Source organism: Petromyzon marinus, chromosome 36 (assembly GCF_048934315.1).
Source record: "Petromyzon marinus isolate PM22_M1 ecotype Great Lakes invasive population chromosome 36, UKy_Petmar_22M1.pri1.0, whole genome shotgun sequence".
NCBI classification, from domain to species: domain Eukaryota; kingdom Metazoa; phylum Chordata; class Hyperoartia; order Petromyzontiformes; family Petromyzontidae; genus Petromyzon; species Petromyzon marinus.
In genome coordinates this window covers 9,713,327-9,734,406 of record NC_133702.1, presented here as the reverse complement: position 1 = coordinate 9,734,406, position 21,080 = coordinate 9,713,327, and the positions used below count along the sequence as shown (strand labels likewise).

The following is a 21,080-nucleotide window of genomic DNA, read 5'->3' as shown; positions in this document are numbered from 1 at the left end:
AAATGTAAAGTTTGCCACTACAGGAGACAATACTGATGAAGTGAACCAGGAATAATATAAATTTTGGATTTAAAGCTTTCGTGACTGCAGTGATTCATATTCTTGGTTCTTTCGGTAAAGTCACGTTGAAGGGAAACATAAAATATATATTGTTTTATATATATTTTATTATTTTATTGTTTCCCTTCAACGTGACTTTACCGAAAGAACCAAGAATATATACAGGAATAACACATTAAGTTAAAATGGATACATGACACAAATTTAAGTTTAAGACTGCTGGCACATACAACCATGTAAAGTTTCTGACACACGTACGGATTGCCTGAAACCACATGTAACGCTGGGAAATTCTGGGGTTACAGCTGAGAATGTGGAGTGACAGGGCAGGGCACCTTGGGCAAGCAAGTCACGGCACTGGCAGACACCACTGGCCCACACCCCGACATAAGTGGAGCAGAACTCCGGTTACCTTGTTGACAACGTAAACGGCTGCTATTTCGTCTCCCTAGATGACGGTGATGGCACCACGACTTTTGTGCCAGACTAGGTGCACTTTGAGGGCAGATGAAGTGTCAGAAGTCTCAGTGGCAGGTGGTCATGGGACAGACAGATACATGCCCTTGACACAGGAATGCACTTTTGCATTGTGTACCTTTAAAGACTTTAGATGGCATCCCTGGTTTTATAAAGTTTTTTTTTTAAAGCTGCATAAAGTCAAATTCTGTCACAAATCTGTCTTCAAGGGAGAAAGTATTTGGTTTAATTTTTTAACGGTAAATTGCTTTCAAATCTCCTGCACTAATCGTGCATCGTATAAGACGATGCATGATTTTTGTGTTTAGTTTGTCATCCATCCCCCTCACCTCCGATTAACACGGTTGGCCATGTGCAATGCGAAAGAAGTTCAACACATTACAAATATATAAAACGGACTCGTTGTATATATCAAGATCAAAGAGTTAATTTGTTCTTTAGACTTCCTCCCAAAAGGAAACTCTTGCTATTTTGTTGACAGGTATTAAGGAGCTGGAAACCCAAGGCGTCGGCACACACTAGAAGACTGTGTAGCGCACTGGACACAAAGCATCGGTCCACCGAGGGATCTCACTCTATGCTTAAATTTTCCGATGGCTTCGTTAAATCATCACGAGGTAATTAAACAAAAAAAGGCCCTCTGACAAAAATGGGCTTAAACTTGAACTCGCATGGAAGATCACAGGGGCGCCTCTTTTAATGATCGTAATACATTCATCCTTCTCATTAATGGCTACTGCAGTGTTACACTTGGGGAGGGGGGCTTTAACGATTTGATTAGTTTACTTGAGAAGTGCTGCCGTGAACACGTTAAAAGCACAAGCTAAAAAAGACATCTAAGGAATCGCATGGGGGGAGAGATAATAATACTACAAGCAAATAGAATAAATAAATAAATAGACCGTGCATGCGAATGCATACGACCTTTCCAACGAGGGAAAGTTTATGCTGCAACGGGTGGGACGTGCAAAAGCAGGGAGGTGGAATGCCGCTTCCTGCACGTCCGACACGTACACACATTCACGGTCACGTGCCCAATAGAGGGAGGGTGTCCAGTAGCGACCACACAACGGGGAGGGGTCCGCTTCAAGGTCGCGTGAAGGAAACGTCCAAAGGACCCCCAGCAGCTCACATCACACAACCCAACGGAAGAATTCAGCAATGTCCTGGTGACCTTGGATGGAGCGGTGGTGGTGACACCATATCCTTGTGTACAAAGCCAGTCTTAATAGATGCTCGCTAGCATCACTTTCCACAACAGTCTACGTAGGTTATAGGTGGACACTTTTTCGTGCAGGAGGTAATTAAAGGTGTTTGCGGAAGGAGAGGTAATATTGATTGTGATGGAGGCGAAGGTTGTAATGATTGTGGTGGTTCTATCTGTGGTGGTGGTGGCGGTGACGGAGGCAATAAAGTCGTAGAAAGGAAACGCATGTTGAAACTTGTGCTTCAATGAAGTATCGCTATTTGGAGTGCCGATTCAAATCCAGAAACAATTATAATTTTTGCCAGTGCGTTCAATGCAGAATCTGCAACGAATAGAAAGTTAACGCGATGTGATTACATGAAACAATGCAGCATTACACACACAGCAGTGGTGGTTGTGTTGGGGGTGGCATAGCTGGGATGGTGGCGACTGTTTTAATTTTGGGTTTGCGGCAGACTCGGTGTTTTTGCAGTGGTCTCTTTAACGTTGGCCACATCCTGCGCTCCGGGTCATTTCGTGGCTGTGGCCGTGACGCCAAGGGCCATACCCAGGGTGCCAGTGATGATGTCCATCTTGTGCATGACGTTGTCGCGGTCGCCGATGCCGCCGCCATTGGTGCCGTACAGCCCCACGGCGTGCACCTCGTCCACGAAGGTGATGGCGCCGTATTTGTGAGCAATGTCACACATCTCCTCCAGGGGGCACACAGCGCCTGCGGGGGAAATTGCGGGAGAACCGATGAGCCCTGTACCAACATTTCAACAACAACCGTCGTTCAACACGAAGCAGCGGTGACGTCACCATTGCGCCTCTGCCATGCTTGGTGCACTTCGAGGCCACGTGAAGTGTCGAAGGCCCGCTGGCAGGAGGTCACGGAACAGACCCAGGTGCAATGGGTTGACCGACTGAGATGCACCAACTGTGCTCCCCACTGTTCAATCTCTCTGCCTTTCAGCCGATATTTTCATGCCGTGGAATTTGTGGGAGTTACTTGACCAAACATCACCACATGGGTACGCGAAGGTTGCATAATCCAAAAATGGTCAACTGCTACGATTTGGGTTCATGACTCAATTGAAAAGAATGTCCCGTTTTAACAATCTCATTCGCATTGTTTGTCGATTTTTTTGTCTCGTTTGTAAAGTTTCATCATCTTCATCGATATGTACACATACAGCACGCTTGTAAAGCTACTGTTGGTTGAGGACCTCCCCAAGCCATGTCGCCCGCGAGGGATATGTGGCTATACTTCACAAGGCTGGTCAGTGCGGATTGGTGAATGGATTTTCCTGCCCCGCCATCGAACAAAGACGGTCACCGCATTGCTCGCTTTCAGATGCGCTTCTGCGACTGTCTGGAACACTCTTCTTCCCGATATTAGGAAGCCACTGGAGCTATGCGCTTTAAAATCTAGATTGAAAACTCCTCTCTTTACAACAGCTTTTTGTGTGTTAGTTTGTTGTGCTTCCCCAACACCTCCGATGAGCGCGGTTGGCTAGGTTTGGTGCAAATGAAGTTCAACATACACAATGCCTACAACAACACCTGTTTTTGTGCAAAGTGGTAACCCATCCAAGCAAAAGTCAGGTTTTAGCCCTGCTTAGCTCGCTAGGTCTCCCTGTTATGATTACACTTGTTTATCCAGGAAAGCCTCACCAAGTATCACGACTCTTTTTTCAGGAGGGTCCTGCCAAGTTTTTTTTTAGTCAGGCATGATAATTCCAATGTATATTACAATTATTGAGTCTCGTGGGATCGGGGGCGCATTCCAAGTGATTTGGCCACAGGCCCTTGTCGGAGAGGAATCGTGAAGCGTAGTCGTTGGCGACGAGCCGCGATTAGGAGGCGCGCTCTCGTGAGCGGAGCAAGTGATCGACAGCGGGCGTGGGGGCGTGCCTACCGTCCATGGAGTGCACGGTCTCGAAGGCGACGATCTTAGGCGTGGAGGGGTCAGAGCGCTTCAGCACCTCCTCGAGGTGCGCCGGGTCGTTGTGGCGGAAGACAAACTTGGGCACGTGGCTGTTGCGGATGCCCATGATCATGGACGCGTGGTTCCCTGCGTCCGAGTAGATCTCGCAGCCTTTCACGTGCGGCAATAATAAGAGAAAGCACGATAAACAAAAGCTAACTATTACAATTTTTAAGGGTTGAAAAAAAACCCAACCCCACGATAATACAAACCAAAAAAAGCCCAGACCAATGTCAAGACCGCGCTCGCCATCTTCAAGATAACTCCACTTAGCCCATGGGCTATAGCAGAAATTGGAAAAACTTAATGTAGCAATACTTTATTTCGGAGTACCGATGTTTTTACATGATTAATAAAAAAGTTAATTGTTTGAAAACCTACTCCTTTGAAATGGTTATCACGTAATTCATTCTTATTGGACAAATAAAAAATAGAACCACTAAAGTTATGCCACTGAAAAGTGAAATATCTGATCTGGGCTCATGAACTCATGGACTCTCCCGTGCTAACCTCTCGTCTGCCCTTCCATCTCCCCACTTCATACACTCACATACACCTCTCCTCTCTAATTTCAGTCTACTCTTCTCTAAAGCACTCTCCACTCCAATTTAACCTTCGCTCTGTGCACGATCACTCATTTTGCTCTGCTGTCCTATATCTGCAACTTCCCTTGTAATGCACACCATCGACTCCCTAACCCCTATATCCCATGTGTTTGAGTTATACCGAGTGTTCTTTGGCATAACGTCAACACTTCGTGGGGAGGCCTTCATTTACAGAAACTTGTGGATTGATTAATTTCACTTACTTTACAAAGTGAGCGTCAGTATAATATCAGGATTGTGTTTTTTACAGATCATATTGTGAGTTGCAAAATGCTTAATAAAGAAGAGAACACAGATCTGTGCTTTAATATTTTATAAGAATTGGCTAACCCTGCTCCCCAAAAATCTATAGAGCTAAGCCTGTTGGGCAAACGCTTGTGGTTTGTGTTCCAAAAGGCTTGTGCAAGCAAGTCTACCAAAAAGTGTGAGAAGGGGTGTTAATTTTACAGCTTTTAACAATATTTCCACTCGAGGGAAAGCAATTTGTGGTTTTATTTGCCACTCCTTAAATGCATAGCTGCCGTGCAGTGGGAAGAGTGGATTGTTTAACAGTCACTATTTTCCAGCCATCTTCGAATTATGAAAGCAAATGCTTATATTGCATGAAGGTGTATTATTGTTACCGAGGGGGGAAATGCAGCTATGCTTTTAGGTGTTAAAACAAAGAAAGTCAATGATTAGGACCTGACATACTTGTTGGTGTAAGAACTATTTTGCAAGCACCTACTACGGCTGACAATTGCTTGACAGGGTGAAGAGGCTACAATGTGACCCTGGTTTACATTTCATGCTGAGATGACCTAGAATAGGCTCAGGCAAAGTAAAAATACCATCTGCTCAAGGTGTTGTCAATGGCCAAGGTAGTGAGATCATCATTCAAATCGGTTAACCCCCATGCAACTCAGAAACATAATTTTTATTTATACTGGAGGAATGCAATGAGCTATGAAGCTCTTTCACAGATCTCCAGTAGGTGCGGGTTAGAAAGTCACAATAACAATACAAATAAATAAAGTATATAAGAACATGTTGCAAAAGTCTATCAATTCCTGCCAATTTTTCAACAATAAATGCAAGCTTGAACAAGGCAGCAAAACAACAAAGATAACAGTTCCAGACCACAGAAAGACAATGCACATTTAAATGTAACAATTGACACGCGCGTAAATATCAAAGTTACAAATCACATTTTCCAATGTAGTTGAATCCAGCACTAACCTTCTGCGTCAGGATATTTTTTAAAGGAAGAAACTTTCGTGCTGCAACGGCAAAGGCTTTGCCGCCCATTCTAATTCCCGACGACTGCCGCCCACCAAACCGCCACCAAATGTTGGCAAGTGCCATGGGTGCCGTCGTGGTGCTAGGCTCGTAGTTGGAGATGACCACAGCACTGCGCCGCGAAAGATTGAGAGAAGATCTCCTTGACACGTGGCCAAACTTCGCAGCCCACAGTTTCGGGACAGGCTCACGTCATTTATCGCAGCGATCGCGTGCAATGTACTACGCGTGCCCGTGTGCGCGCACGTATCGCCGGTTACACGGACCAGGCAGCATCTTGGCGAGGGTGAAGAGGGTGGAGTCGTTGGCAACAAAGCACGAGGTGAAGAGGAGCGCAGCGTCCTTGCCATGCAGGCTTGCCAGCTCCTTCTCCAACTCCACATGGAAGCGGCTCGTGCCCGAGATGTTACGGGTGCCGCCAGCGCCGGCGCCATGCATCTTCAGTGTTTCCCTATCGCAGCCATACGGACGCCACAGACAGCAAGGACAGAGTTAGATATACGGAGAGTAACAGAGGAAAAACGACGGTCTAAGATGCTGAAAGGTATACGGAAACAACACTACGAAAGATAGTTTGAGGGAAAAGAGATAGAGGTAGTAGGCTCAAAAACAGAGATACCAACAGACAAAGGCAGAAAGATGGACCAAGTTACACTGATAGAGGCAGACATAGGGAGAAAACTATAGCGAGATGGTCAAAACTATCCAGAGGACAAACAGGCAGGCAGATAAAATTATATCAGACAAACGGCCGTAATGTATGTATGTACAACTTCTTTCACGCCATACGAAGCCAACCGTGATAATCGGAGGTGCGTAATTGCACGACACCACGTGAACCACGCTACACAAACACACAAAGACAGACGCAAGGCTCCTTGCTTCCACGCCCCTGTCGTTAGATATGGTACACAAACGTTATCGGATCACCACCATGATTTTATAACAAACTACATTACAACACAGGGAAGCGTCATTTCCCCCAGCAGCGTGGGTTTAGATTTGTCACGCTGCACACCTCATTCATGGGCACACTGCCACTTGCTGCACTTGCGCCATGCTGTTCGGGCGTTACAGTTGGCAGAGTTAAACGAGCATCCGATGTGGCTGTGACTTGGCTTTCATATGGGTACAACACAGTGGCATAGCATGGTTGGCAATGGCTCTGCCTGATGTAAGCAAAGAAATGAGGGCCTCCTGTCCAATTTCCAGGACCTCCGCCGCTCCCCCTCACCCCCCAATTCTCATCGTAGCCCGGCGCCTGGACACACTTGGTTCCCGTGAGCCTCAGCGCCGGTGCAGTTGGACTGCCTACACACTCGATGGCTACACCATTGGCGCAACTATACATCACGTGAAACAGATGCGGCTGAAGAAACAAAAACCACTATAAAACTCTGAAGTCTACAGTACAAACATAGTTCATAGTTCCATTTATTTGGTATAGCCCTGTGAGCCATTCGGCTCTTGAATCGGATGCAAACGCAACAAACAAAAAACATGACTGACAGCGACAACTATTTCCCTCCCGGGGAGAGGTGACAAATGACATGCGGTGATGATCAAGTGCTGGAGTTTGATCCAGTCACTTGTAAAGATTGTTGAATACCCGACAGCTTACGCTCAGCGTCTTTGGCTGCGAAACGAGTGCTCACGCACACGACTCGTGCAATCCCGTGGAGGGGGTGGGGAATGCTGGCAGAGTTGTTGCCGCTCCTGCTCTGCCGCTTCGTCTATCGAGCTTTTAACTTTGATCTTCGATGTATTCATAGTTTTTAGCTTTAATTTATAGCTTGTTTATACCACTACATTTTGTATTTTTTTTAATTAGGTGGGATATTGTTCGCATTTTTTAGTGGTGAAATACTCTTCTCTGCCGTGGTCCGTCCGTTGTTGCTCCCTAATGAAGCTCGGACTCTTGCCGCTCAGAGATGTGTGCATGTTTGCACTCACAGGTCATTACATCTCAACATTATAACATCGCTCTCTTACTTTACAACACGTACTATCTGCTTAGGTTTACAGTACTTCCCTCACCTTTACATTACATCATGCACACACACACACATATTACATCATACACTTAGGGCTGAACATTAAAACACTGTATATATGTTACCACCTGCTTCACAACATATCGCTTGCACTTACCACATGCTGTGTACACTTAAAATACATTTATGAAACATATCCACACTTACATGCACACCTTTACTTTAAACATATACTAACATATATTTATGCATCGTAACATATGCGTTAAAATCATTGCTGCTGGGCAATTTCAATATTCACATCGACTCACCCAGATGTGCCCTCTCCAGGGACTTTCTGGCCACCATGGATTGTTTTAATTTAACTCAGCATGTTTATTCCCCCACCTATATTCGTGGTCACATGCTCGAACCAGTTTGTTCCCCGGGATTGCCTGTCACCAAATCATCAGACGCAATTTTGGAATCTAAAATCACTCTGGACATTTTGATTTAAAGCTTTCGTGACTGCAGGGATCCATATTTTTGGTTCTTTCGGTAAAGTCACGTAGAAGGGAAACAATCATCACCTGATGATGACTGCTTGTGTTGCAGTCGAAATGTCGTGAGAATTGTATTTTTTATATTTTATTGTTTCCCTTCTACGTCACTCTGGACATGTTTTCTTCGGCATTTCTCAAGTCGCCACTCTCTGAAGTACACCCATCGACTGTGGATGCCATGGTCCAAGTTTACAATTCTACATTAAACAGTGTACAGTAAAACCTTGGATTGCGAGCATAATTCGTTTCGGAAACGTGTTTGTAATCCAAAGCACTCATATCAAAGCACTCGTCTATCAGTTGTGATCACGTGACGCTCGGCAGACAAAGCGTATACGTACTACTCGTATTGCAAGACCCTCGCTCGTTTATCAAATTAATATTTAGTTAAAATTTTTGCTCGTCTTGCAAAACACTCGCAAGACCAAGTTACTCGCAATCCAAGGTTTTACTGTGTTGGATAGATCCCCCCCCCCACCGCCAAAATCACGCTGGATCTCGGTGGTGACATTTTCACCCTGGTATAACGACGAGCTTCGTGCACTGAAGGTAACTGTCCGCAAGGCAGAGCGATCTTGGAGAAAACCTGGTCGTGCCATCCATTCGCAAATCTTTAAGCACCATCTTACAATTTACAGAAAGGCACTCGACCATGCTCGCACGAGCCATCTTTCTGCTACACTAGCCAATGCTTGGAATAACCCTAGGATTATTTTTGTCTACCGTTCATAGGCTCCTTCATTCATCCTGTGCTTCTCCTTTCTCTTGTACTAAAGCTAACGCTGATCAGTTCTTTCAATTCTATTTTACAAAATCAACACAATTCGCCTTTCTATTAAATATCCGAGCTCTCACAATCAGATGTTGCTTCATTCATTTTTAATTCCAAAGGAACCTCTTGTTCTCTGGATGCTATTTGGTCTAAATTTATTCATGCAAATTTTCCATCTATTGCAGTATTTATTACCAATCTTCTTAACTTACTCAAATCTGGTACTGTCCCTTCTCTTTTTAAATGTGCTGCTGTCATTCCTAAACTCAAAAAGGCTGGCCTCGATTCAGAACTCCTCAGTAACTATCGACTAATTTCCAACCTGCCATATCTCTCCAAGATCCTTGAGCTTTACAGCTTAAACATAAATTTTGATTTAAAGCTTTCGTGACTGCAGTAATTCATATTCTTAGTTTTTTCGGTAAAGTCACGTTGAAGGGAAACAACAAAATAATAATATTTTTTATTGTTTTATATTTTTTTTATTATTTTGTTGTTTCCCTTCAACGTGACTTTACCGAAAAAACTAAGAATATAAGCTTAAACATAATTGGCTCGTAAATTATCTTTTTGAGCCTTTTCAGTCCATTTTTTTAGGTCTGCCCACAGCACGGAAACAGCTCTGGTTAGGGTTGTCAATGACCTGCTGGTTGCTGCTGATGCAGGCAGGCCTAGCAGTCTTGACCATTTGGACCTGAGTGCTGTCTTTGACACCATTGCTCATTCCATTTTGCTCGAGCGTTTGAAAGGCGATATGGGGGTTTCCAGCACTGTTTTGCGCTGGTTTACTTCCTATCTATCTGAGCGTAAACAGTTTGTCAGCCTGGGAATGATAAATTCAGACACATGTTCTGTTGATTTTGGTGTCCTCCAGGATTCAGTCCTTGGCCCACGTTTGTTCTGCATATATTTGGCTCCACTTGGCCATATCATACACCAACTTGGACTTGTTTTCGTTGTTACGCTGATGACACTCAAATTTACATTCAGGATGAATCCTCCCTCAATGTTGCAGCATCTAATGTATCATCTTCTCTTGTAACCACTGAGGCTTGGGTACAGTCTAACTTTTTTCAGTTAAAAGCTAATAAGACAGGTGCTGCTTGTTGGGTCCCGTCATCAATTGTCTAAAGCTGGCTCGGTCAATGTGTTAACTGATGGCCACAATGTCGGTGTTGTGTCGGTGCTGCTGCAGCTGCGCAATATTAGATCTGCCGAGTTCCTCGGTTTATTTAATTCCTGCCTTAAGATTTTTTTTTCCTTCAAGGCATTTTCTCCTTGTTAATTTTGTTACGTGTTTTGGGAGTGGTGGGGGGGGGTATTTGTTTCCGTTGTTAAATGAGCCTGCGTGCTCATATTAGGTTTTATAATTGCATTGTTATATACTTACTTGCTTTTAGCTGTACAGTGCCTTGCGACCTCTGGGTGAAACCAGCTAAGTGTAAATTATTATTATGATATTATCCCGTCACCAGCAGCTGAATTGGCAATGCATCGGCGGCATCAGTTAATCATCAAATGTGGCCCGCGGTAGAGTGTGTTACGTAAATAATTTATGTAACATTACTCGTAAAGGAGATTGGAATGAAGCATTATGAAACAACTGTCCTTTCCCACTTCACTGCTAGATGAAGGCCTCCCCTGCACCTTGTTTTGTCTTGCGGGTTTGCTTGACCATGTGTCGCCACGATGGTTAGTGCAGGTCAGTGAGGTGTGGCCCGGGGGTGCCCAGCACTGGTTCAGAAATGTCTCGCTATTGATGTCGCCGGGTTCACAGTTCAGTGCGCTAATCACGGCGCCACCAATCCCCTTCCTTTAGACTAGTATTCGCCAGAAAACAATGCTGTTTAAATGTAAGTATTATTAAAACTGATAAGAATGTTGCATATGATACGCCAACATTTTTTCATTCACGCAAGAACATTTTTCGCTAAATTCCCAGATTGAAAATTGACTCGACACAAAGCGACAAAAACGCATGTGTAAGAGTGCGTCGGACAACACCAGTGACGATTATCTTAACCGGTCCCGGGCCTCCACTAGGTCGACTCGGCCTCAAATGAGTACCTGGTGGAGTGTGTAAACATTGCCACTAGGGAGACAAAGGCGGTCGGGCGTGGTGCTGGCCACCCACCCCCTCGTGTACCGTTACCGACCTTCATAGGTGCTCGCTAACAGCACTTACCCCTACAGTCTGTTAAGGCTATATGGGGGATCTTTGTCTTCATCTTTGTGTTTGTCAATGATGTCAAGATACATTTTAAAAAAACTTTTAAAAAGGAGCAAAGAAACGCAACTACATCTATAGCGTGAACAATGGCAAGTAAAAACGATGGCCAAAAGACACAAGGCTAAAACCCCAATCTCCATCAAGATGTGATCATGCTAAACTTAAATAACACAAATTTGTACACGCCAACTTTGACAGTGCCGTGTTAGTTACATAGGCAGGGTTTTGCTAAATTCGTAACAATCCGCAGAGTGCACCAAAATCTTTGCTTTGCAGCAATTTAATGAAGGGAAAACCCCTCCAACTCGATAGAGGAAACAATAAAACTGATAATGAAACGAATGCGTCTGCATCATATCCCGTGTTGGTCAAGCACCAATGGGGAAATTTGTACAGACATGTGGCTGTGCACGTGGCCCTTTGCTTTATAAAACCATAACTTTTTGATTTCCTATAAACTCCCACAGCTCATCGCGTAGTGTATTGTGTGGGAGACGACACCATTCAAAACGTCTACGCTGTTAAGTGTGCAATTAATGTGACGTAATGAGCCAGAGTTTGGGTTGAGCGGTGGTTCGCGCATAGCGCTGCGAACATGGCAGTCCGAGTTCGATTCCCGGCCATGGTCCAAAACTGGTCATAGGCTGATATGAAATCATATTTATGAGTTATAGTGCTGTCTCCTCTTTATGGACAGATACACGGGCAAACAAGCAAATTAACAGAGCTTACACAATAACATTTTCAAGCTTAGTTGAAAAAAATTCAAAAAACCAATGATCCAGTGTCATGTGCTTTAAAAAAAAAAATCTCCCCCCCCCCCTTATACCACCGATGCTATCGGTGTCACTTCAGGAAACGGAGAATCCAATCGGATTTTTCCGCAAAACAGCGACCCAGTGGGTGCGTACGGGCTGGCGACAACGCGAGTGTGTGCGTGTGTGCCTGTGTGCGTGTGTGCGTGTGTGCGTGTGTGCGTGTGTGCGTGTGTGCGTGTGTGCCTGTGTGCCTGTGTGCCTGTGTGCCTGTGTGCCTGTGTGCGTGCGTGTGGCCAATGGGCGCGCGCTCTCACATGATGCCGCCCACAACGCGGGGGTGGCGGCTCATGCCCAGGTAGTCGTTGCTGCACCACACAGACACCTCCTTGGCCTCGCTCAGCGAATCGGTGAAGTCGTGCGCGTAGGGGAAGCTGTCGGCGCGCCGGTTCACCGTCTTGAACATGCGGTAGGTGTGGTCGCGCAGCTTCACCTCGATCTTGCCCGTGAAGAACTTGTCGTAGTCGAACACCGAGAGGCCTGACGGCGGAGAAACCGACCGGCTAACGATTTAAAATCGAACTAATAGTTTTTTTTTTTGTAGGAGGTAGGAGTTAAAGCGGATGTTTCGTCTCTCACTGCAATTTCAAGCTTGCACGTGTCTCTCCATGCTTACTCAAATGGCTACAAAAACCAAAGGCTAGCTTCAGTAGCATAGCGTGGTTGGCATTGGCTCTGGTGCAAGACTTTAAATGGAGCCTTGCTCTTTCCAATTTCCCCCTTATTTGCAACCTGATGACCTGGGCCCCTCCGGTCAGTAAGCCCCGGTGCAGCTAAGACTGCCTGCACACTCAACAGCTACGCCAGTGGCTGGCTTATCAAGAACTCCTTGGTTTTAGACATGCATTAAGTCCATCTCCTACCTTTCCATCACATGTCCCCCATGTGCCCACTCAACGGAACCCTTACCCTTGGGCATGTTGTCAGAGATGCCGTGGGTCATTGGCGTATTGTTGCCGGGGCTCAGGCCGGCACTACGAACGGCCTGCACCAAACCAGGACCCTCTGCCTGGAAGTCTTCACGGCGGATGTTGATCACGGTGGGGTTCACGGGGGTCTTGCCTTCAGCGACTTCTGTACGCACACAAGTACATCCATGCACAGACCACAGGGTTAACGGGAGGAACTGCCACCATGTGAAACTCACGTGCATACAAATTATTACATGCCCTCTGTAAATCCACTTCTGGACAAAGGCCTACCCATGCCATGTTTGACCATGCTTTTTCACACTTGTATATGTGCATTTATGAAGGAGGCAAGCCCAGGACACCGATGTTAGGAATCAAACTCGGGTCATCTGGTTCATAGTACAGTACGAAAACATTTTCAGTTGAGATAAAAAGACATGATCATTTGTGTGCGTGTGAGGTAATGGGGGGGGGGGGTACTAAGCTGCCACTGCTAAGAACCTTTATTTGAATCTGGATTTGTGATTAAACCAGACTGTCACGTGTAGTGATTCTAATGGAAGTGTAATAACTCTAAAAAAACTTGTCATATTTACATCTGTCTTTCACTTAATTTGGTGAGTCTAAAAATTATAAATATAGTTTCGACTATCATTGGTGAAACGTATGAATACCTTAACGTGCCACAAACTCGGGGGCACTTTCTCACATGCTGGCACCTCAATGTGTGTGTGCGCGTGTGTGTGCTGGGTGGCCTAGTGGCTTAGGGGTCAGAGCAATGAAACCCAAATTGTAACCCATATTCAAACACATTTTGATTTAAAGCTTTCGTGACTGCAGGGATGCATATTCTTGGTTCTTTCGGTAAAGTCACGTAGAAGGGAAACAATAAAATAATAAAAATATAAAACAATACAATTCTTACGACGTTTCGACTGCAACACAAGCAATCATCATCAGGTGTGAAAACCACAAACAGTTTCTCAGCAGTTACCAGCTCAGCGAGCCACCACCACACCCATGTTGAAGTGCCAGCATGTGGGAAAGTAATGCCCCCTAGTATGTGGGTAGATGGCGAGATGTTAACTCGCTCACATTGAATGCAGGAGATTGCGGGTTCGATTCCGACCCCGACGCCTGTATATTTGGAATTTGCATGTCTCTTCCCCATGGTCGCGTGGATTTTTATCCGGGTCCTCCGATTTTTCCCTCCACATTTAGAAACATGCGTTTAGAGTATTTGACTGCTATAAATTTCCACACGATAAGCCACTTTGTTGGGCTATAATTTGTGGCCAGGTCGCTTCTGAAAAATATCTACATAGCTCAATGGTCCTTAGCCGGCAAAATAAAAATAGTTATCTTTTTTTTCAAGTTTTACTTCAGAAGTAGTTCTCGCAAATCCACATCAACGAGCCAGCCTCTAATACACGGGGCTTTGCAGTACTCTCGGAGTTCTATAAAGACACTTCGTCTCGTGCCGACAGACCAGTCGTAATGAAATGGGAGTGCTCGCGTGTGCACACGTACCCTTGCGCACAGCCTGCATCTCAGCAACGTCTTCCTGCACAACATAGCTGGCGTGCTTCACCACACCGTCCGGGCCACGGCTCACCTCGCCCGCCAAGAAAGGGCACTTGGACGACGCCGCCAGCTCTGGTTTTTAAACACACCAATGACGACGGGAGATGTGAGCACAACCGCAGGTAAACGAAGGCCTAACGCTGCAATCTGAGCTGTACAATAATAACAAAAAAATCAAGAAGCAACACAAATAAAACGGTAAAGAAAACCAATTATATTTCTCGATGTGTAACTGTGAATGTAAATTCATCAACTATTACATGCCAACCCACAAGGCAATTCCTATAACCACATGCACACAAACACATCCACATGCCCATAAACATTTGAAAATATTTCCTTTATACTTTTCCAGTGCACCTTGTATATATCGCCAATGAATGTTCTATATCTTGAATTAATGTTCACTTGGTGTCGATTTGACATGACAAAAGCATGGTCTATTAAGTTGCAGAATTTTCCCAATGATGGCTAATTTGTGACAAAAACGACTTGTGCAAAATTATCTTTGGTGAAATGGGGTTAGAATAAACAGACGCTCTCCAGACAAACGTGTTGATTTTGTAAATTGCTGTTTTTTTTTTAGAGCTAACAGCATGACGAGCTCATTGAGTAGAAGTCCCCTTGCTTTACAATAACACAAAGGCAAACCAAATGGAGGCCAAGTTTCCAAGTGAACACTTGAGCATGCGCTGAACCAAACAAATCAGCAGAGCGGTAAATACAATAAAAACCCATATAATTTCTGCGTAGTAAGATCAGCTAGGTTGAATGCCTCCTAAGTACCTCACGGTCAACACAAAAACAGAAAGCGCTCGGGGTAGGGGGGGGGGGGTTCTCGTGAAATTTCTGCATTTCGAAATGTTCTGTTACAGCGCGTCCTTGGGTAGAGATGGCCACGCCGTTACGAGGCGTGAAACGTACGGTCACGCGACAACATACTCCGAGCGGTTTATCTCAAAAACGCTGCAAAAATCCCCCCAAAAAACAGCGCCCTGACGTCTCACGCATTAACTTTACCCATTTCCCCTTCTAACGACGATATGGAAATTTTACAAACAAATCATATTGCGACAGATGATGACAAAAGCTTGAATGCATCATCACCCTACATGTTGTGTAATGCGTGTGTAAATTAAATTAACTTAACATTTCGTCCACAGTAGCCAATCCATAAAACATGGTAGGACACGCAGAAAAAGGGGGAGGAAGGTTGAGAACTTAGGGAAGAATCTTAGAATAGTGGTGGGGAAAATGTGCAGTGGCTTGGACACAGGTGGGAGTAACAAAATATAATCTGTTGAACAGCCTTACGTTTGAAAGCGTGCTTTTGATTCGAATGCACGAGTCAGGGATATAGCCCTTTGAAAAAAAAAGAAAAAGCTTTCACCTTCCTTGGTGTATTTACTGGTGACTTTTTGAAGAATCCACCCCTCACATAGTGCATCAGCGGGCGTCTCCATCGAGTTTGACATTGCTTGGTTGCTTAGCAGCCCACCACCTCCATCAACCGCCACCCACCACTCCCTCCCACCTTCCCCACCCCTCACCTTCGTTGCCGGGATGCTTGCCTTGAGCGCTGGGCACGCTGGCAGAGGTGGAGAGCGTGCGCACAGGACCCAGACCCTCCATCATGACAGGGCAGCGCTCTGCGTAGGTCAGCAGGGACATGCCAGCGCGCTGTAAGAATGCCTGCGGCACCCTCGCCAGGAACGGGCAGCGTCGCATCATGGTGGCCATCCTCACTCTGGATCTGCCGGCATAACAAACGAGACACGTGCGCACGCGATTGAGCTCCGAGCCGCCACAGCAAATGATGATTTCTTCTTTTTCAATGTACAAGGGCCACAACCGAGAACGTTCCAAGCCAGTCTTGGTGCAGGTCAGGAAACGCCGCGATTTTTTTTTCCCACTGCAGAACCTGCACCATACCGCTTACGCCACACGTTCAGGTGTAATGACGCTACATGCGATGAAAACTATTAACCCTGCCACTGTTTGGTCCCGAGTCAGATTCGGATGTCTTGTAGGTGACAGTTTCACACTTTGGTTCATGGCTTGGCTCTGCAATTAGCTAGTGGACAAACATCCGTACCGTGAGGGCTCTACCCTAAAGCAGCTCGGATGTGCCAGTGGAAAAGTGGTCACTAACATGCACGCACACCAAGGGTGAGCCGAGGGCTCCCACAACAAAACACACACACAAAGATATAGATCTGAAGTTGGGATGATTAGTCGATTAGGCTTCATTAACTAAACCATTTTATTCAACTACTTGTTATGCTTGAATACCCAGGCCCCTTCTAAAATGGAGTTCACCCAGAGATGCTGCCTCCCAAAGTCAGGGCAACCCCCAAAAATCACGCTCGTCAGCGAGCATCTATGATGACTGGCACACAATGCAGTGGACTGTACCGCATTGAGCAACCTTTGTCGCCCCAGTGCTGATGTTTACGCACAGCACTAGGTACTAATTTAAGGTCAACTCAACCTCAGGGAGGCCAAAGACAGGATCAAATATAACTCGTCAAAAATGTTGGCTGTGGCCAGGAATCAAGACTGAGATTGCAAGGTTTGTAGCACAGTGCACCAACCAGTATACTCACATCGAGTCACAAAAAAGACAAAGATCCCCCGTATAGCCTTAATAAACTTTTGGGGAGAGCGCTATTCGCGAGCACCATTGAAGATTGACATGGCACACAAGGGGGTGGGTGGCAAGCACGATGCCTGGCACCTTGGTCTCCTTAGTCGTGATGTTGACACATCGCACCAGGTACTCATTTGAGGCTTAGTTACACACACACGGAGACTCACAGGCCAACATAATTTTCCTAATCAAATTGTTGGATGAATCTCTCGTCTTTTCTCAGCAAACATGTCATTACACATCTTCAATAACTACACTTCAGTGCATACATTTTTCATGACAGCAGTTAGTGAATCCACACGATGACTTGGGCGCTGTGCAGATGGTTTTCAAAATGTGATGCCTAAACACTCGGTTCGGTGCAGCCATGATCCGAGCAATGCGGTATCGCGCTCCCCAAAATACTGGCAGCATCCCAACAGCCTAAGGATGACTGTTCACATGTAAAGAACTACAAGAAATCCCATAGCCACAAATCAAAGAATTATCGGCCTCAAGCCACGTAGGGATTGATACTAACACAATATTTTTTATTAAGTTATGCAACGTCTAACTGCTGCATAAACCGCAGCTACATTGCCCTGGCTTGGGTGACATGACAAAAGTCACCCAAGCCAAGTGCTGCCAATTCATGGAAAATATTAAAATGAAAGCCTTAATGCTGCTGAATTCTAGTGCCTAACAACACTCAAATGTATAACAAGTTAATTTGAATCTAAGGTTCTTAATTCTGAAATGTGTCATTTTCCTTTATAGGCAAATAATGCATGTAGTCACTGATGACAGTTTTTCTTCTTTTACTCGCAATACTTCCGTCAAATTGTGTGCGTTGGTATAGATTATTTACGTATTTATATACATTATATTTGCGCAACAATGGACAAAACAAAATAATAAAAATAAAAGGATACAAAACAGAAAACGAATAACAGAACAAAGAAGCAATTAGAAAAAAACTCTCCACAATCGTGAATAACATTGTGGCCTTAAAATGAAAATTCTATAATTGGTGACCTTTTGGGCAATGGCCCTTCTTCATGGCATGTAAATAATAAAAAAAACATTCTCGTGAATCGGAATATGCCGCTGAATTTGGAAAACAACATTTTCAAATGTTTCAAATATTGATTTACCGTTATCCATGCAATAAAATTTGACATCATAAGTCAGATTATTAAAATTTTAGTTAATATTCAATCCATGTTACAGTCACCATGAACTCACTTATTGTCCATATATATTTTTAGAATAGTCCACGAAATGTATTTGACAATTTTACTTTCTGAAAACATCCTTAACATTAATGAAAGAAAAAATAAAGTTTTACACAAAAATACCACCAATGTAACTCTACAATAAAATCAAATCCAATTATGGAAATAATGATCAGCACATCTCATTATATTGTCAACAACTTAAGCTGAAAGTGAAAAAGCGCAGAAGAGGTACTTGCATGGCTCTCAACGGTGAAATATTGCGTGGATCCTACTCCTATTTCAACACCCGTCTCAACAGCAGAGCTCCCGATATATGACAACGTGATGAACCCTTATATTATATGGAGGCTGCGTCTTGGCTTGCAGGGGGAGGCGTGTAAAGGTGTGAATGCGTATTTACACACGGAGGGGGGGGGCAAGGCATGGTTGTGAGTGGAAAATATTGTTGATGTGGATAAGCGTGTGGATGTGTGTGTGCAGGTATGGTTAGGTATATGTGTGTATGTGGGCAGGCATGGTGCTGACCACCCACTTCCTCATTTACCTGTGCCAGCCTTAATAGGTGCTTGCTAACACCACCTATTGCAACAGCCTGTTAAAGGGTATACAGGGGATCTTTGTCTTTGTGCATGTTGAAGTGTCTCTGTGCGTGGCTGGGTGTATGCGTGGGTGGTCATGTGTGTTAGCGAGTATGTCCAACCGTGATGATAGGGTATGTGAATGCACGGGTTGACATTCAAGCGTCGATTAAAGGTGTGTGTGTGTGCGTTAGCGCATGGATGCGCGTGGCCATGTGCAAAGGCGGGTATGTCTGGCCGAGAATGTACGCCGGGTGGGTTGTTTGCGTCGTCGACTGATGGGCACGCAGCTTTGGGTTCAAGTGCAAAGGTGTGTGTAGGCATGGCTGTGGCGTCCAGGTGGATTATTGTAAGCGTTTGCACCAGTAAATGTGTACACTCGAGTGCGTGTTGTGTGCATGCAGGGACAGTGGCTATTGGTGCGTGTGCGTGCGTGCATACGAACAAACAGGAAGCACCCGCCCTTACCTGGAAGTGGTACGAAACAGATTCCATTTGATCGGATCCAATAGGAACGTGCATCGCGACAGAGCAGACAGCATTTTTGAAGGGTGTGGGAGATTTGTTTTTTTTTAAATCTATAAATTAGATATATACCCTATTTAGTTCCATTCGAAAAAAATAAAAAAAATAAAAAAACGATACACAACATGCAATGTCGAAGTGTGAAAGCGGAGTGTGGTGTGGGGGTGCTTGCGACGGGACAGCAAAGGGGCTCATTCAGCTCAGAGGACTGTGCAGTCGGGCAAAAGCCAAGCGGCACGGGAATGAGCACGCCTGCTTCTGACAGGGCGTCCTCAAAGAAGAAAGCGGCTCGTCAAAGACAGCACCCTCTCTCTTGACCATGGAAACCCCCCACCACCACCGCCCTCCCCCCCCCCCCCCTTGAAAAGCCAGGGAGCTCTTGCAACATTGGTGGGCCGAAGGGAGCAGCGCAACGGAGGACAATTTCACAAAAATCTCGCACGTTTCGTCACCGAGACAGAGCGTTGTCCATCGTCGTAGTCGTCGTCGTCGTCGCGTGCGCTGTTCAAACATTGGCGTTCAGCCTCAGTAATAGAAGTGAAGTCTAATCGCATGATACTTTGAAAATGATTCCTGAAGAGTACACTGCGCATCTGTGGAAGATTTGCGGGCGTGCTTAGACTGTACTGACTGGGATATGTTCACGACTGCTACCAATAGTCTGGATGAACTCACAGAGGCTGTGACGTCCTACATCAGCTTCTGTGAGGACTGCTGTATCCCAACACGTACCAGGGTGAACTTTAACAACAATAAGCCCTGGTTCTCAGCAAAGCTCAGAAGGTTGAGGTTGGAGAAGGAGGAAGCGTTTAGGAGTGGAGATAGAGACAGATTCAAGGAGTCGAAGAACAGGTTTAGCAAAGCGGTGAGAGAGGCTAAACGACTGTACTCAGAGAGACTAAAACACCAGTTCTCTACAAACGACGCTGCTTCTGTCTGGAGAGGGCTCAGGCAGATCACCAACTACAAACCCAGAGCCCACCACACCACTAACGACTCCCGCCTAGCCAACGACCTGAACGAGTTCTACTGTAGATTTGAAAGACAATTGGACTGTCCTGAACCACCCCTTCCAACCCAAGAGGCCCCATCCCCCACCAATACTACAGAGACGACTATCTCCTTTCAGGAGGGAGAAGTTAATAGACTTTTCAAGAGGCAGAATCCACGCAAAGCAGCCGGGCCGGACTCTGTCTCTCCAGCCACCCTCAGGCACTGTGCTGACCAGCTGTCTCCGGTGTTCACCAACATCTTTAACACCTCCCTAGAGACATGCCATGTACCAGCCTGTCTCAAGTCCTCCACCATCATCCCTGTGCCCAAAAAGCTAAGGCCAACAGGACTAAATGATTACAGACCGGTCGCCCTTACATCTGTGGTAATGAAGTCTTTTGAGCGCCTGGTCCTGGCACACCTCAAAGCCATCACAGACCCTCTCCTGGACCCCCTTCAGTTTGCCTACAGAGCCAACAGGTCTGTGGACGATGCAGTTAACATGGCCCTCCACTTCACCCTACAGCATCTGGACGCCCCAGCATCCTACGCCAGGATCCTGTTTGTGGACTTCAGCTCTGCCTTCAACACCATCATCCCTGCCCTGCTTCAGGACAAGCTCTTCCAGCTGAACGTGCCATACACCACCTGTAAATGGATCACAGACTTCCTG

The 21,080-nt window shown here is 45.5% G+C and overlaps 1 protein-coding gene across 4 annotated transcripts in view; it reads right to left on the bottom strand.

Annotated features, from left to right (window-relative positions):
• The window catches only part of LOC116949309 (5-aminolevulinate synthase, non-specific, mitochondrial-like), a 40,663-nt gene that overhangs the window by 8,553 nt on the left and 11,030 nt on the right, over positions 1 to 21,080 (bottom strand). For 2 of the 4 annotated variants that reach the window (XR_012946051.1, XM_032966451.2), the window contains exons 1-8: positions 19,358 to 19,706; positions 15,995 to 16,197; positions 14,391 to 14,516; positions 12,859 to 13,023; positions 12,207 to 12,429; positions 5,863 to 6,047; positions 3,645 to 3,824; positions 2,292 to 2,456 (exon numbers count right to left, since the gene is read on the bottom strand). Coding sequence is in view for 3 of the 4 variants with exons in the window: in XM_032966451.2 (XP_032822342.1) it covers positions 2,292 to 2,456; positions 3,645 to 3,824; positions 5,863 to 6,047; positions 12,207 to 12,429; positions 12,859 to 13,023; positions 14,391 to 14,516; positions 15,995 to 16,197; positions 19,358 to 19,431 (1,321 nt within the window). In the remaining variant the exon portion in view is untranslated. Of the gene's footprint in view, positions 1 to 2,291; positions 2,457 to 3,644; positions 3,825 to 5,862; positions 6,048 to 12,206; positions 12,430 to 12,858; positions 13,024 to 14,390; positions 14,517 to 15,994; positions 16,198 to 19,357; positions 19,707 to 21,080 lie in introns of those variants that run through there. The other 2 variants (XM_032966453.2, XM_032966452.2) reach the window with 1 other exon arrangement.